General features: G+C 35.6%; 2 protein-coding genes across 5 annotated transcripts; both read right to left on the bottom strand.

Moving 5' to 3' along the window:
• Nucleotides 1-950: 950 nt before the first annotated feature.
• On the bottom strand, nucleotides 951-13658 carry LOC145223635 (kelch-like protein 25). The gene is made up of 16 exons (XM_080090035.1): nucleotides 13594-13658; nucleotides 12912-13064; nucleotides 9530-9592; nucleotides 9300-9420; nucleotides 9047-9182; nucleotides 8914-8974; nucleotides 8733-8856; nucleotides 8442-8595; nucleotides 8008-8216; nucleotides 7774-7926; nucleotides 7496-7574; nucleotides 7089-7234; nucleotides 6787-6946; nucleotides 6565-6699; nucleotides 6354-6509; nucleotides 951-1111 (listed from the first exon to the last, which is right to left on the bottom strand). The coding sequence occupies exons 1-16, from the start codon at nucleotides 13656-13658 to the stop codon at nucleotides 951-953; spliced, it is 2076 nt and encodes a 691-aa protein (XP_079946161.1).
• On the bottom strand, nucleotides 3029-5436 carry LOC145225266 (uncharacterized). 4 transcript variants are annotated; one of them, XM_080091955.1, is made up of 8 exons: nucleotides 5165-5436; nucleotides 4744-5035; nucleotides 4592-4683; nucleotides 4337-4526; nucleotides 4060-4205; nucleotides 3763-3889; nucleotides 3546-3638; nucleotides 3029-3459 (listed from the first exon to the last, which is right to left on the bottom strand). In XM_080091955.1, the coding sequence occupies exons 6-8, from the start codon at nucleotides 3781-3783 to the stop codon at nucleotides 3145-3147; spliced, it is 429 nt and encodes a 142-aa protein (XP_079948081.1). In that variant the 5' UTR covers nucleotides 3784-3889; nucleotides 4060-4205; nucleotides 4337-4526; nucleotides 4592-4683; nucleotides 4744-5035; nucleotides 5165-5436; the 3' UTR covers nucleotides 3029-3144. The 4 variants fall into 4 exon arrangements, with proteins under 4 accessions (XP_079948081.1, XP_079948083.1, XP_079948082.1 ...); XM_080091957.1 differs by having other exon boundaries at nucleotides 3568-3638; XM_080091956.1 differs by having other exon boundaries at nucleotides 4050-4205; nucleotides 4753-5035.
• Nucleotides 13659-15581: the final 1923 nt, after the last annotated feature.

The raw sequence follows: 15581 nt of genomic DNA, 5'->3' as shown, positions 1-15581 counted from the left end.
TTGTGTAAAAATGTGTAATGGGTAAAAATGTATTATTAGTGGGCGTTACTTCCCGTAACAATATTTGTATAAATACAACTTATTGGTAAAAAAGCACATACTTAATGGCCCACCATTGACTTAAGATTCGATACATCCAAAATAAGACAAGGCAAAATGTTTTTTTTACAATGTAAATCATTTTTCACAAACATCGTAGAAATTCACTAAACAATATAAGAATGTCCTTTATTGACTCGCTTCACTAATGTGTTTTAACGCAAAAAAACGCAATCGATTTACATTTCTAGAATTATTATACGAATGGGGTCGGCGACCTGGTACACGAAATGATTTTTCATAGCACGCCAACCGGATTGCAAATATATAATCGATAACCTTATGAAGTTGTTTACTTTACACTAATACATTGTTGGTTTTTAGTTCGTTATTATGCAGGTTTAAAAAAACTCGGCTATACGTAAGATACTCCCTCCCTTTTTATTTATTTAAAATCAGCTGGCACTATAAACCATTAAGTTAGAAAAATGTTGGCAAGCCAAGTCATCGCCATTTTGAATTGACAGGCTTGACATGCGAAGTTGAAGAGGTTGCCGATCCCTATCTCACAACTATGTTTACAAATACAAGTTTTATTTACAAGTAAGTAGTTTGTGAAACACAAATGCATATAAAAGTTGAATTTTGCACTATTATTTAGGCTCAGTTTTAGGTTCTCCGATGCCAGTTTTTTATTACAAATCTGAAACAAACACAACTAGTTAGATTATAAATGTGCCGAAATATTTTTAAAATAGCAGACGTTTTTAAGATGCATTAGTTTTTCAGGTGCGTAACAGATCAAAAATTAAGAATCTAAACTTAACTCCAATGCACAATGTTAATAACATTTGGGCACACCATGCTAAAGTCATTAAACAAGTCAGTTGAGAAGTCAAAACACAAGGTGCTTATGCTTTTACGGTGTTAGTGAAATCCATCACGCAAGTTTTGAAACCAGGAAGACTCAGAGTAAAACCAGCACATCGCGCAACCAGTGCTGTTTCCGCTGACTTTCCACGAATCCATCGTCGATGTTCCAAGTCGAATGTTGCTACTTGGAAATCGTACACTGTAAACCAATTTGGGTAAATCGAGCGAGAAAACTTTGGGTACAGCAGCAACATACCTAAATATTTTCGGTAAACTGTTTTGTTGCCCAATGGTTTATACTCAAATTTAAGTTACTCAAACGTTTTTACCCTACTTTATTGGGTAAAAAATTCTTTACCCAAAATCGTTTGGGTAAAATGGCATAGATACTCTACCCAAAAAATTGGTTGTTTGGGGAAAATGTTGGTGTTGGTACTGTAGCCACAATATTGAGGTTTTTTAACTCAACCAACTCTTTTCTTTTAATGTTTGTGCTTTTTTTCAAATTGAACTGTTTTTCCGAACACTTAACGTGTTTAAAACTTTCAAACACTTTTAGCTTGGTTTAATCTAAACTACGACCGGTTATTGGAAAATAATACCAATCGAAAATTTTTCGAAAGATCGAAAATAAAAATAATAAGAACAAACAAAAAAATCCCACGCTAAATCGCCCGACCACTGGGCTTAAAATTGCGTCATGCTCGGCTGACCACCTGCGCTCAACTGCCAAACAAAAAGTGCGGGAATCTTAACTCCCTTAGTCCCTTGGGCTTTGCTGTTTTGCTCGTTCCTGCGTGAAAGTGCCTAAACAAGCCCTATAGAGACTAGAGAGATTGGTGCTGTACTACTTTTGAAAGTAGAAAGTAGTGCGAATGTTGATGGAGGAATTCAAGGTTTGACCGATTTTGTCGAAACTGTTATTGGTGACTTGGACGTCGCACAGAATGAGATTGATGCTTTGAGGTAAGTTTCATATTAATTATTACTGACGTTTATGGTTGAAACTAGATTTTTTAATAGCCCTATGTTTTGTTAAATATTGCGTATGGGATAGCATACTTTGGTTTGTATTTGTCTAGATTTGGTAATTTACTATGTTGCTATAGTTTGTTTGCTGGTAATATTTAAATATTCAGGCAAACACAACAAGGTTCGAGAGAAGCATTGGGTGATCGTCAGCAACCCTTCTTGTTTGCACATGGAGATATTTCTTTCGCTTAAAAAATAACCTTGTTTTCTGAGCAAAACCCTGTACTGAGAGTGAATGGTATCATCAAAGCCATCACAGCCTTATTGTCATTGTACTGTGTACTTTACTGTGAACACTGTCTGCATGTATATAAAGTTTTGCAAGTATCATTTTGATATTTCAAACTAGTTAATGTATGAATAATTGTGTTGTATGTTGTAATTAGTTTTTTCGTAATGTTTTTTCTTCTGTAGCATGTTTGGGAAAAAGGTGTGTTTCTTCTAACAATAAAACATGAAATCTGTATGATTTTTGTGTGAAAAAACGTTCAATCAATTTTGGGCATAATGTGTAAAAACCCAAAATAATAACCACAGATAATTAGGTAAATTCGAATTATACCCAAAAATTGTTGGGTAATTCAATTGGGTAAAACCGTATTTTACCCAACCAATTTTGGGTTTAAACTACCAAAAAAAATTTGGTTTCCCCACCAAGATACCCAACGTTTTTGGGTTATTTTTACCCAAATTGGTTTAAAGTGTACCTCTCATAAACTGCACAGATGTTGTAGTTTTAATTTCATACAAAACTCCAGAAACTTTTACGTACGGACCTTCACTGTTAGCAAAACTGGGTAACTAACACCCAAAATCATTGGGTACTTCTATGCCAAACAGGGTACATTCGTGGGGACACCCAATATATTTTTTTGGGTGATTGATACCCAAACCAACTTGGGTATCACACTTACTTACCCAATTTTCGTTTTTGGGTATGATGATTTTCCACCCAAACGCTATATTGGGTAGCTGTGATTCGTACCTTATTTAATGTTCTGGGTACATTCGTGGGGACACCCAACTTTGTTGGGTAAAGATTACCCAAATAAAATTGGGTTCTATCCACCTTTCACTACACAAATATAGCAAAATGTGTATTAAAAAGAACAGTGCTGAAAGAGAAGAAAAAACAAACAAACAAACAGGCAACTGTCAAAGCAAACACTGCAAAGCATTAAACAGTTAGGCTTATTTTCATCACCAATTCTTTGACTGAATCATTAATACCTGCTGTTTGGGTACCAAACCAACAGGTTTAAAGAAACTGAAGTGCCAAATGGTTTGAAGAAACGGAAGTGCCAAATGAACATAAGGACAATATTTATAGTCAAACACATAGTAGTAGTATGCAAACAAAGCAATATATGTCTGTGGTAAGCTTTTCACTTCTATCAGTGGTTGTTTTTCACAACAAAGGCAGATTTTCTTGACTTCTACACTGCCAAATACTGCAACGAATGGCTGGTGGCGATCCGGAACAGCCTTAATGATGTCATCTATAGTTGTGTTTTCCTACAAAAGCAAAACATGTCATAAGATTGAACTCAAAGAAGACCTTTTCAATGTCTCAATCACAATTTATTGCCACCACAACTTACAGGGTACAGATCAAGCAGATACCTCTTGCTGCAGTTTTCCGGATTGGTGTTTGACCGATTAATTTTCGACAAAAGCCAAGATCCAATAATGATCTGTTGATCCAAAAAAAATTTTTCAGTGAAAACAGTTGTTGGTAATATGATGTCAAACGAAAATGAGCATGTAATATTGACATTGTTTCTTTAAGTTTTTCTTTAATAAAACCAAATTTCTTACCAACTGGGAATTGCTTTTCATTGTTTAATGGGATCTTTTGCAAAATTTGTTTGACATAGTTGACAATGCTGGGATGCAGATAACTCTCTTTGTCAAAGCGCTGTATCGATTTAAATTCTCTAACCATCTAGAAACAAAAACACAAAACAATTATAGTGCTGCAGCTGTAGAGAAAAAATATATACCATTTAAAACACACATATGCATACATACAAACCACACAATATTGACATGGTGATTGTTACATTAAGAGTATAACGGAACAAAAATGATGGAGAGTTATTTACCTTATTATACCCTGAAGCTGGCCATTATTGGCATGCATTTTTTGGGCTGGGATTAGAAGAAAAATAATTCCTTCTCATAGAAAACATTTGATTCATCATATCAGAAATCTTGCGCTGATTTCTCATGCCTGCTTGCTTTTTGAACTCTTCTTACATCTGGAATAAAATCAGTTTTTGCTCAAAAAATATTTAAGTAGCGGTTTATAAACTGCTTTAAGGAATGAGCTATGTTTGGTCACACATCACTGAATATTCCAATGTTGCAATTCAAAAGAATACAAACTTACTTGTTTGCTTTGATTCATCAGTTCTACATCCAGTTCTTCTTCGTGTATATTTTTTCTACGCTTTACAATAGATGTTGAAGCTCTCCCAGCAGTTGTGTTGTTTTTAGAACGATTAGAAATGTCAGTGTGATGATCTCTGTTGTTTCATCTGTGTGTTAATCTGTTGTGTAATTTTCCGCAACCAAAATTTCTAAAGCGAAATAAATATACATTAGATAAATACACACACAAGGTATATACAATGTCAAATTCTACCTTGGCATCTTCTTCATTAGGGCCCAAAGTTGCCTTTCCAAGTTGTATTATGGAGGTTAATGCTGATTTTTGTTGTTGATCTGGTAGGGTATCTATAAACAAAACATCAATTACAACAGGACTATAAACTATTGCAACCTAAATTATAGTACCTTTTGTACTTTTTCATAGCATGTATTATCTCTGTGATGACTTCTCGCTTGCCGTTTCTGTAAGTGTACCAGTCCGGAAAAGCTCTTTCGCATGAAATCCAAAATCACTTTCTTTTTTTTTGAACTTTCTGCACTGGTGGATAGTTTACTTGAGTCGTCCAAGCTAGTATCAGACTTCTCATGCAGAATTTTTAAGTTCCTGGCAAACTTCCTTTTGGCAAATTCGGAAATATTTTAAACAATATGTCAAGCTGATTGACAGCTCCAAGCGCCTTCCCATCAATTTTGTTGTCTATAAAAGTTTGCAAAGCAGTATATTACCAGGATATATATATATTTCATTCTTCTCCAAAATTTAGCAGCAAAAGTATAAACACTTTATTTTTAACTGACTGATTTGGATTATGACACATTGGCTTACCATAAAAGGCTTTGCAAACACTTTGCCGTTCGCTTTCATCTTCGTCTTTCAACGCCAAGGACACTATGTCTACAACTTCTTTAACACTGAGGTTCATAATTTCACTAATATTAAAGTTTCAGATGTTTAAAAAGGTTATTCGCGCAATATTTCCTGTGCAAACAAACAGAAAATATCAATAAAGTTTAAAACCACGCGGCACAGTCAGCATTTCGCAAAGGAATGAACTTCCTGGGCAAGATTTTTGCCGCGCAAAACTGGGCGTGACCGTGACGTAACTTTTCGCGCCGAGTTTCCGATTTGATTTCAGACTTCTAAACTTTTCGCGCCGATCGATTTTTTTTTTTGTGAAATGAAAAAGTTACAAAAGATAAAAAAAATATTTTTTTTAAATATAAAGTAATAAAGCAGAAAATCTTTTTAAGTGAAGGTGACAAAGTGGCAAAATGTAAGGACGTTACGCTCATCCGAATTTAACTGAACAGGTTGTTTTTGGGTGAAACTGGTTCATAGTCATAAACCATGATCAGTTGACATGTGTTATAGAGAAAAAATGTCCGTAGAACCCACATCAGTAAAAACCTGTTCTTCAAAAAAAAAAAAAAATTTATCCTCACCATTCGTGCATAGTTTTCCCATTCGGTGTATTTAAGAAATTTGTTTGTCCAAAATTTAGATTAGAGCCATTAAAATGTTCTACCTGTGTGTATTTGAGCTAACGGTGTGGAAATAAAAAAATATTTTAGCATCATGGTTGCCATGTGGGAGAAACAGAATGGTTGTGATTTTGCATTTCTTTGCTGCAGCTGCACTAACAGACATTTTTTGGGTAGCAATACCCAAGTATCTGAAAACACTAACGATTTTTTTTGGGTACCCGTTGACCATACCCAAATTGTTTGTTTTGGGTACAAACCTTAGCTGAATATTTGGGTACAAAAGCCGACTACCCAAAAAAACATTCTCACACAATTGGGTGGTGCGATTTTCTACCCAATGTTTGATTGAAATTATTTTGGGTAAATATACTACCCAACTCTACTTGGGTAAATATTTACGATACCCAAAATATTTCCTCACTTTTTTGGGTGAACAAACACACTACCCAAAACTTAAAAATTTTGTACCCAAAATTTTTGACAGTGTTTACTTACAAATATCTACCTGATTGTTTGTGTGACAATCTTACCTATGTACACTTTATCGTCATGAACTATCTTCATTTTAATATTTGTCATATCAGGGCAAGTTTCAGGTAACGTGGACCACGAGTCTTTTTGAATTGAATAAACTTCTACGGTATTTGAGTAACCGGACATATATCCGCCGATCGCAAACAAGAAACCTGTAAAAAAAACATGGAATCAAATCGGCAAATCACCAATCCATGAGTTTCCCACCTTTATACGGAACCAGGGCAAAATTGTATCTTCTATTTGTCATGGATGCAAGGGAAAACCATTGATTCGGATGACTTCCTTTTCGGTATCTTTTAACATCTAATTTTGAGGTTCCACCCGCAACATAAAAAGTATCTACAATACAGAGTTACATTGTGCCAGTTGGAGCTTTTTTGGCCATTTGACTTCATGAATCACGAGCGATTTCTACTTTAAACGTACCGTCGTAGCAAGTAACAGCCCCATTATCAGAAATGCTTGTGTCCAAAATCTCTTCGTCCCAGCGTCCGCTGACGTAAGACCTGACCTGACCACCTTCCACTACTTTCAATGTTGCATTACAAACCGCCAGGACAGGTTTGCGGAAGTAAATCTCTCCTTTCTGCGATGAAACAAATCATTAGAACGTTTTTAACGAAAAACCAGCGATTACCGACATAACCTTCTTTCTTGGTTAATTTAACTAATAACCAAATGTTACAATATTAATAACCAAATATTTTAAAGAAAAGTAGCATAAATACCGTTAAGCATGACCAGTTTGGCACAAACACAGTTTCTTCATCGACAGTCTTTTGGGGCGGCTTTAATGACGACATGTCGCATTTAAACATTTTAAATTCTGAATATTTTTCCGAACATAGTACGTACATAGTGCCTAAGGTAAACTCTGCAACAAATCAAGCAATGTTATACACTTAAAAGCGTTGCTGTGTTTTTGCGTAGGTTTTAACGAAAAGTTTTAATTTACTTTCTCCAAATTTGTAACAATTTAAAGCGGGTTTGGCAAGTTTTTTTTTAGCACGGACCGGTTTAAGCTGTTTTACATTTTGTGGAAAATAAAACTACTAAGCATTCATTTTTATTCATTTTAAAATTAGTCAAACATTCTATATCAAAGGATGAGACACCAGTATATAAATTCAACTACCTGTTTCTGTATTTGGAACAAAATTTTTCATGTAGGAAATTACAGCAGTGGCGGCCATCGGGTTGTTAACGATTAAGTTCTGTGAAAGTAAGGTAAATTTGATCTTAAAATGTAACATTTCGTGGGTAAAATGTATGCGAGTTGGCTATTAACCGTTAACCTAAAGACGTAAAAAGGACTATTTTGTTTAATTGCTTTGCACCGAGTAAGATAAAATCAATAGTAGTTTCTTTAACAGACGTTTATAAACATGTTACGAATAGCTTTGTTCTTACTACCTCCGCATTGAGCAAGCAGGTCCAACCAGATTGAGTAAGTGACTCCGGCTTTATTCTGTCAAAAAATCTTTCAAACATCTCTTTTCTTCCGTCAATGTCTTGTTTTACCCACGTAAGAGCATATCTCAAAACCTGGTCTGTCGATATTTTGCCCTGTTTTGATAAGTTTTAATGCAAATGTCAGTAGTCTACTTACTAAGCAAATCAGATAATGTGCAAAATGGTCATATTTACCATCAAAAGATCAATGAGTAGTTCAAAGTGTAATTTGTCGACCAGATAATTTTCACATTGTTTTGTCGAAGACAGGATTTGGCAAATTGTACTGCCTGCGTGTTCTATTAATAAATCTGCTTTAAACTGGTGTCCAGTAATCCACAATTGAATGCAGTTTTGATTTGTTACCAATCCAACACCCCACTTTACAACCTCTGCTTGAAATTCTGCACTTGTAGAAATATATTTTACATTACCAAAAATAATCGCAGTGATATGATTGGTTTCCTTGCTACTAGTATAACATTCGGAAGATAATTCTGCTGTGGTAACAAACTAGGTGCTTTTTACAGCTCTTCTTATGTGTATCTAAATATATTACTTTTAGACAGGCTTTAAGAATCAAACTTATTTTTGTTTAAACAAAGAAACCATCACGTAAATGAAACTACCTTTCATGCAAAGATAATCACTGGTAGCCAGTAAGTCCAGAAACTGATCATCTTTTACCCACATCTGCTTCGTGTAAATGAAATCCAACACCAACGCCATGATGTCATCACTGATTCCAGTCACGTGACAAGTTGCGTCATATTTTTCCTTCATCTATGAGATTTGTACCGGTAACGGTTTGTATATAACAGATATGTGATTAAACTTTAAAAAATCTGGTTTTATACAGTGAACCGTTTTCTCAAACCTTAATATAGCCTATAATCATAAATGAGTATAAGTCAAATTACCTCGGTGGTAAACAATTTTAAGAAATATCCGGAATGAATAGCCAAGATCGATTTGTGAACAGGAAACTTCCGTAATCCTATTGATATTGTGACATCACAGTACTTTCGCACTCCCAAACGATCGCTGTAAATATTCAATATTTTTAACATTTTGCAAATCCATAACATTTTAACTTCTAACCTGTTTAGTTGTTCACGAATATATTCTTCTTTCGCGTCTCTGTCAACTTCGTCGGTAATTTCTGCATGCAAACATATCGACAATCGTACAAAAAAGAATGAAACATAGCATAACGAAATTAGGCAAATCAAACCTTGTCCATACATTTCTGCGAAATCCAAATCATCATCAGAAATTACTTCACCGTTATACATGTTTTCAACAAATTTATTTATGTTTCTAAATTGTTCGCTGCTATCCAAAGTAAGTGTGTGATTCCCAACAGATATCTGAGTGCGAAATTAAAAACACATTGCAGATATACTGCTTTTTGCGATTTGTGCTGGTTTAAAGTGGTTTTATACATAGTGTATGTATGCGAAAAACAAAAAAATAACATTTTTTACCGTGGAAAACAACTTGTCAAAATATCCAGACATTGTTCCGAACAGACACTTGTGCAAAACAAATTCTTCATCCCCATGTCTGATGGTTAGATCACAAAAATCTTTCGTTTCCTCTCGTTCGCTAGAAAATTTGAATCGAACAGGTTCGCCACTGCTTTATCAACACATAGGCTAATCAACGCCAACTGGGTTTTCAACATAAATTCTACCAAACATCTTGAAATGCATACCTTCGAAGTAATTCGATCAGGTCAAAAGCTGCGCGTTGACTCGCTTCAACCAGTGTTTGAGTCCTAAAAGTCAATCCAATCTTTTATATTTTGCCCCTTCAAAGTAACCCTTTCTAAAAACAGTTGTTCTTACCTTGAAATCTTTTTTCGTCTTTTTATGCTTGGGCTAGAAGACATTTTCTGCAAACAAGCTTTGCTACAACCTATCCATCACATGTAATAATTTGGGTTACATCAGGCTTATAATAACTGGTCAATGAGAACATTTACCCCAACGATTTCATAACTCTTATATTTACGAACTTAATTCAAACAAACCAGCTAACTGACAAGCACCGTCCATTATATCAGCTCCTATCGATACTAGTTTTACGCCAAGCAGCGCAAACCCAATCGCCTAAACAAAAGGGAGGCGCTTTGTCTTGCTTGTGTATGACCAGGACCAACCTACGTGGAGCGTTTATGTAGCTATTGTCCTTCACTTAAATCTGATTCTCGTACAACAAGCGAGACGTTTGCGTCGCTAAATCGAAGCCAATTGTTTTGGACATGCCATCTGCTGATTTACACGTTGGCTTGATATCTTTTGTGTCAAGCCATGATGACATGTACGTTTTTGATTCGGGTCCTAAAACAGATCCCACCACTACCTGTTCGGAAATTATATAACCCTAGTTCAGTGGTTCTCGACTGATGGTCCATGAAGACTTTTTTAAGTGGTCCACAGGATGTTCACTAAACTTGTTCACACACTAGATATGATTCCATAGTGCAGCGGTTCCCAAACTGGGGTCTTATGCGCAATTTTGCACAACTAGCTAAAATCCTGCAATAAACTTTCGTTTTTATGAAATACACATTTAGGCTTTAGGACTGCGAGCCCTCAAAATAATGGCAAGGGGACCGTTTAGAAAAAAAATATGGAAAAGTTTGGGAACCACTGCCATAGTGTATCTTGAAAGAGTATCAAAATGTTAGCTGTTAATAATTTTATCTCACTTCTTACAAATTGGTTTGAAAGAATTGTTTTTCAAGCCTGAATGGTTGTTTCGTATCCATACTTTAATCTTGCCCCTTATCCTTACTTAAATCTTGCAAAAAGAAATGGTCAACAGCAGTGTTTTTTAAGGTTTGGTTTGGGTGACCGCTAAGTAGTTTTAAGAGACCGCAAGTGTTTCATTTAAATACCAAAAACTGTAGTTGTAGTTGCAATTCCAAATTTTGGCAAACCGCTGGAGGAATTTGGGGGACCTTTTTATGCTCTGGTGCACGTTTTTCTTTTTTTGGAAACAATCTTTTGGTATACGAATACCAATTAAATCTTTGCTTGTTTATGCGCTTTTTTAAACCTTTATTGTGATATTTTAGAACTTGTTACGTTTTCGTTACTATGTTTTATTTTATCTTTATCATTTACCTTCTCACGATGTTGGGTAGGGATGTGTCTTTCTGGTGGCCATTGTTTACATACCTTAAAATTTTTATATCTTTTGTATTTTTTTGTAATTCTGTATCTCGAGATATTAAGTATAAACTTGCGATAATAATAGCGCTTGGCACAATAGCTGCTGTTTTGACTTGCCCGGGAGAAGATCAGAGCAACTCGGCTATTTAGTGTGGCCCTCACCAACGCACTGATCAATTCAGAGAAAAAATTGCAACAATTCCGTTTGTCCGGTAAACAATTATTTTGTTGTGAAAGCTAGTGTTGGGGCGAAACTCTGTTTAATGTTTTAGAAAATAATTGTATTGATACTTTGGAAAAATTTCAAATTTAATATGTCTATCAAAAAAATGAATGGTACTCGCTTGATGTCTGAAACTGGTTATATGACACACTGACGAAAAATGTTGAACACACCTAGATTAAATTGTTGGTCGTGCGAACTGAGCAAAGTCTGCTATTGGGGTAACCACTCCTCTGTTGCTGTTTGTTTGACGCGGCGAAATTCAATGTTTGTTCGTGACGCTACAGGTAACTAGCGATTAAAAGGACAACAGTCCTGTTGTTTTACAACTGAACTTTATGGCCCAAAATTACGAGTTTACTGCTTGTAAAAAACGGTTAAGCTACGTGACAAGCCCTTGTTAACCGTTGCTGTTGTCAATTCGCCTTTTCTTTGGTTAGTGAATTTCACATTTCGCTAACGATTTGTGTTGAATCTATTGAGTTCTGAAAACTCTGATTACACAGATAGTGTTTTAATGGTATATTTGATTACAGGTAAACAGAAATGTTTGTCCTTGTAAAACAGCTATATTTTCTGTCTTTGTAGATTATCGTTGTTAAAAAACGCTATAGGAATAATGCTTACTTACGAGTTTGAAGTCAAACTTGAAAAAGTAAAATGGGAATTATTATTTGGAAACGTGATATATTTGTCACACAAAAAGAGTTTTGAGGCCAAAATGTTGTGGAAAATTACCGCAAAATCTTCAACCAGAAAGGTCCCTGGCATCGTGGAGAAGGTAGATGACACAGGAACCCCAGTTGAATTCCGAAAAGAAGAAGCTGTTGAGGCGTTGGAGGCAACCTTCACACGTTGCACACAAGTCCAGAAAGCTAATCAAATACAAATCCCGAAACAAATGATACATAAAGTAATCAAGCAAGTTGCCTTTACTTTACACTGTTATGACAAAAAGTCGCTCAATGGTAAACTAAAGCAATCTGTCACCACAATAACAGAAAATGGCAAAAAGCTTTGGATCAAAACAACTGGATGGCTTGAACGTAACTTAATCCCTTGTGTTCTTGGCCTTGTGATTGTCAGGAATGGTTCGATGCCTCTACTGGAGGTGGCGAGTATGTTGGGAGATAGGTTTGGTAGGGCCAATGTCAGATATGTCTCCGAATGCATCTACCTTAAACCATACATGTCTAGCATGAATATATGCAGAAAATGAGATGCACTCGTTTTATGATGTGTTAAACTAAACCTCCATAGTTTGTAGCTGTAAGTTTGCTTTATGGTTCTTCCACATAATTTATTTGTAATGTATTGTTTCGTGACCACTTCACATTTCTTTGTTTAAGAATAGACAGCGTTTATTTAGATATTTACACAATCGCTGAGTTTATTATACGTGTTGTAATTTCGTTTCTTTATTGTTTTTCTTTGCGCATTCTCTCTCTCTCTCTCTCTCTCTCTCTCTCTCTCTCTCTCTCTCTCTCTCTCTCTCTCTCTCTCTCTCTCTCTTTTGCTTTATTCAGAAACAACCTCGTGAGATATTAAATGATCTATTTTTCTTTTTGCGCTTTTCAAACATTTCTCTTTTGCAGTTACCGACTTGTAACAGGTTTTTGTAGGTTGGTATTTTACCATTTAATCTCTCACGAAGTTGGGTAGGGTTTCTTTTTTGGTGGTCGTTGTTTACCTACCTTTGTTTTTCAACCGGCTGGTATCCACCCATGTTGTCACACCCAGTCGCGTTGCCCTTCGCGCCGCTCGCTTCTCCAGCGAGATTCCCCACTTCTCTCTCACGTGACAGGTACAGCGCACTTCTATACTTGTATTGTTCGTTGCAATACAAACTGTGAAAACAACATGAACCAAATCAGCAAGATTCATCTCTGACAATGTGCTAAAACATATGCTGCATGTATTTGTCATCATCACGCAAACTTAATAAGCGGTAATACGTCAATGCACAAGAGTACACAAAACCGATTAATGTTGCATGATATTTTTCATTATCCTCAATTTTCGTTACATGCAGGCACCAAAAACTCCCGGTTAAAACAGCAACATGTCAACTTGAAGTAACATTGTGTCAAGTGTTTATTAGTTAAAAATATTTATAGAAGCAGATTTCTTTGAAGCTTGAACCGGCAACGTGCAATGTATAGTTTAAAGAATCAATGTTTTACAAAAATAGCCTAACTTGGTCAAAACATACTTCAATCTGATTGAATAAATATTGACGATATTGCCACATCTCAGACGCGATGTTGCAGTAATTGTAAGTAATTATTGACTACGTGAGCGGCAAAAGGTATTCGAGCAAGTAATTCTATATCTCAACAAAACCGTGCCAAACAATCAACATACGTCATCGCATACCGAAACTCGAGTTGCGCCAAAGCAGAACCAGTAGGGAACCTGGGATCCACATGATTTTGTTCCATAATGCGGGTTGTGTGCTGAAATGCCTATTATTTATTTTAGTGAATAAAGTGCAATATTTAGTGACGTGCATTTTAGTACTATATTCAGTGCAAAATGATTTTCTAATTTTTTAATCGGATCGTTCCAGTATCCATAACTAATGTCCTAAAGTTTTATGTCTTAATTATAACAAAGCCACATAAATAAACACAGCAGTTAAAGACTGTGTGACCTAAATTTATTACTGACACAAACCGATGCAAAGGTTATCAATAGAATTTCAAAATATATTCCGAGATATGATGCTAGATTAAACACAACCGATGCTTGTGATTCATTTACGCTGTAACGTAGCATGTTCCATATACCACTTACCAGTAGCATGTACACTGGTCACTTAAGTAGCAAAAATACCGCTAAAGTTCATTATAAAAGCGGTTAAAGGTTTGAAACTATTTTAGGTTAGCTGCTATTAGAAACACCAATAGGTTTTGGTAATAATGAATAGCCATAACGCAGGTCAATCCAGAGGAAAAACGGAATGCCATATCTCAAACGTGATATTGCAACAGTTTCAAGTATTGAAAAGTTAAGTGGGTGGCAAATATCATTCAGGCAAGTAATTCATTATCTGGACGAAACTTTACCAAGCAAACAACATCCGTCGTCGCATACCAAAGCTCGTGTTGCGCCACAGCAGAACCAGTAGGGGATCTACCCGGGATTTACATGATCTTGGATATAAATTTCGGGTTGTGTGGTAGTTGTGTAATGTTTGAAAGGCGGATCTGAAGCAACAACGACAAAGAATTGTTCTCGTCGAGAATTTCTCATTGCGATTCGGTTTACACACAAAATGATGCAGAACCTAAAAATGTTGCTGCCGCTTATTTTCATGGCTTTTTTGGAAGTGCAAGCTATTAAGTGTAAAGTTGGGATGCAATTGGAGCATGGCACAATAGCTGCTGTTTCAACTTGCCCGGGGAAAGATCAGAGTTGTGCAAGGCTTGAATACAACTTTCAGTATGACCTGATGGGTAAGTGATTCGCTACGAATAATCTGTTTACATTTTTACCTGATTTTTATCCTGGTGAGATTTATATCGACCACCGTCAACTTGAATTAATTTGATCAAATGAATGTTTTACATGTTGAATATATAATTATTGTCTTGTAGGAACCAAATCTGCACAGAAACAAGCCGTTCTTACTTGTATTCCCAAAGAAACATGCAATGATTTGAATGACGTATGCGAGCATTTGGCAAGCATGGAAAACTTGGAAGTGTTTGGAATGCACATGGACTTCCAATATAGGTATCAATGAAACTGACTTAAACATATAGAGTAAAAGTTGTTTTTATAAGAGTTGTTTTTTTGGTGTTGGTGGTTTTTCTTTTTTAACACCTAAGTAGCTTATAAACCATTTTTACAAAGTGGCCATCTCATAAACATCAAGTGACTTTTTTAACAGTGAGTGCCAGGCAAAATGTTGCGACACCGACCTCTGCAATGCTCATCCACTGAGAGGTTTTCCACAAGATGAGGTGAAACCAATGGACTCTGACAAAGATATAAACGATTTCGATGTTAATTATTCAAACTCCAATGTTCTTTGAGTTAGAATCCAATAAAGTTAAATTGTTGTGTAAATTGAATTAAGAATGCATGTTATATTCTTTAAAAAAGTATTACGTTTTAGCGAATGCTGTTCTGAAATTAAGCCAAATCAAGACATTTCTTTGCGAAACAAATACACTTGATCCAGTTGTTTCATTTTTTGTTTTTGCTGCCAGTCAATATATACACATGCCAAATTTCCATTTGCCTGTATGCATACATACTCTTCGGAACAATAGATAAGATTAGAAAAATTAAACCAATAGCTGCTGAAAAATTGGTGATTATATCTCACCCAAAGCAGACGAGGAATATCAAAACAT

The sequence above is a fragment of the Phallusia mammillata genome, chromosome 4, assembly GCF_965637545.1.
Source record: "Phallusia mammillata chromosome 4, kaPhaMamm4.hap1.1, whole genome shotgun sequence".
NCBI classification, from domain to species: Eukaryota; Metazoa; Chordata; class Ascidiacea; order Phlebobranchia; family Ascidiidae; genus Phallusia; species Phallusia mammillata.
Note: the sequence above shows the minus strand (reverse complement) of the source record. Positions and strands in the feature narration are given on the sequence as shown.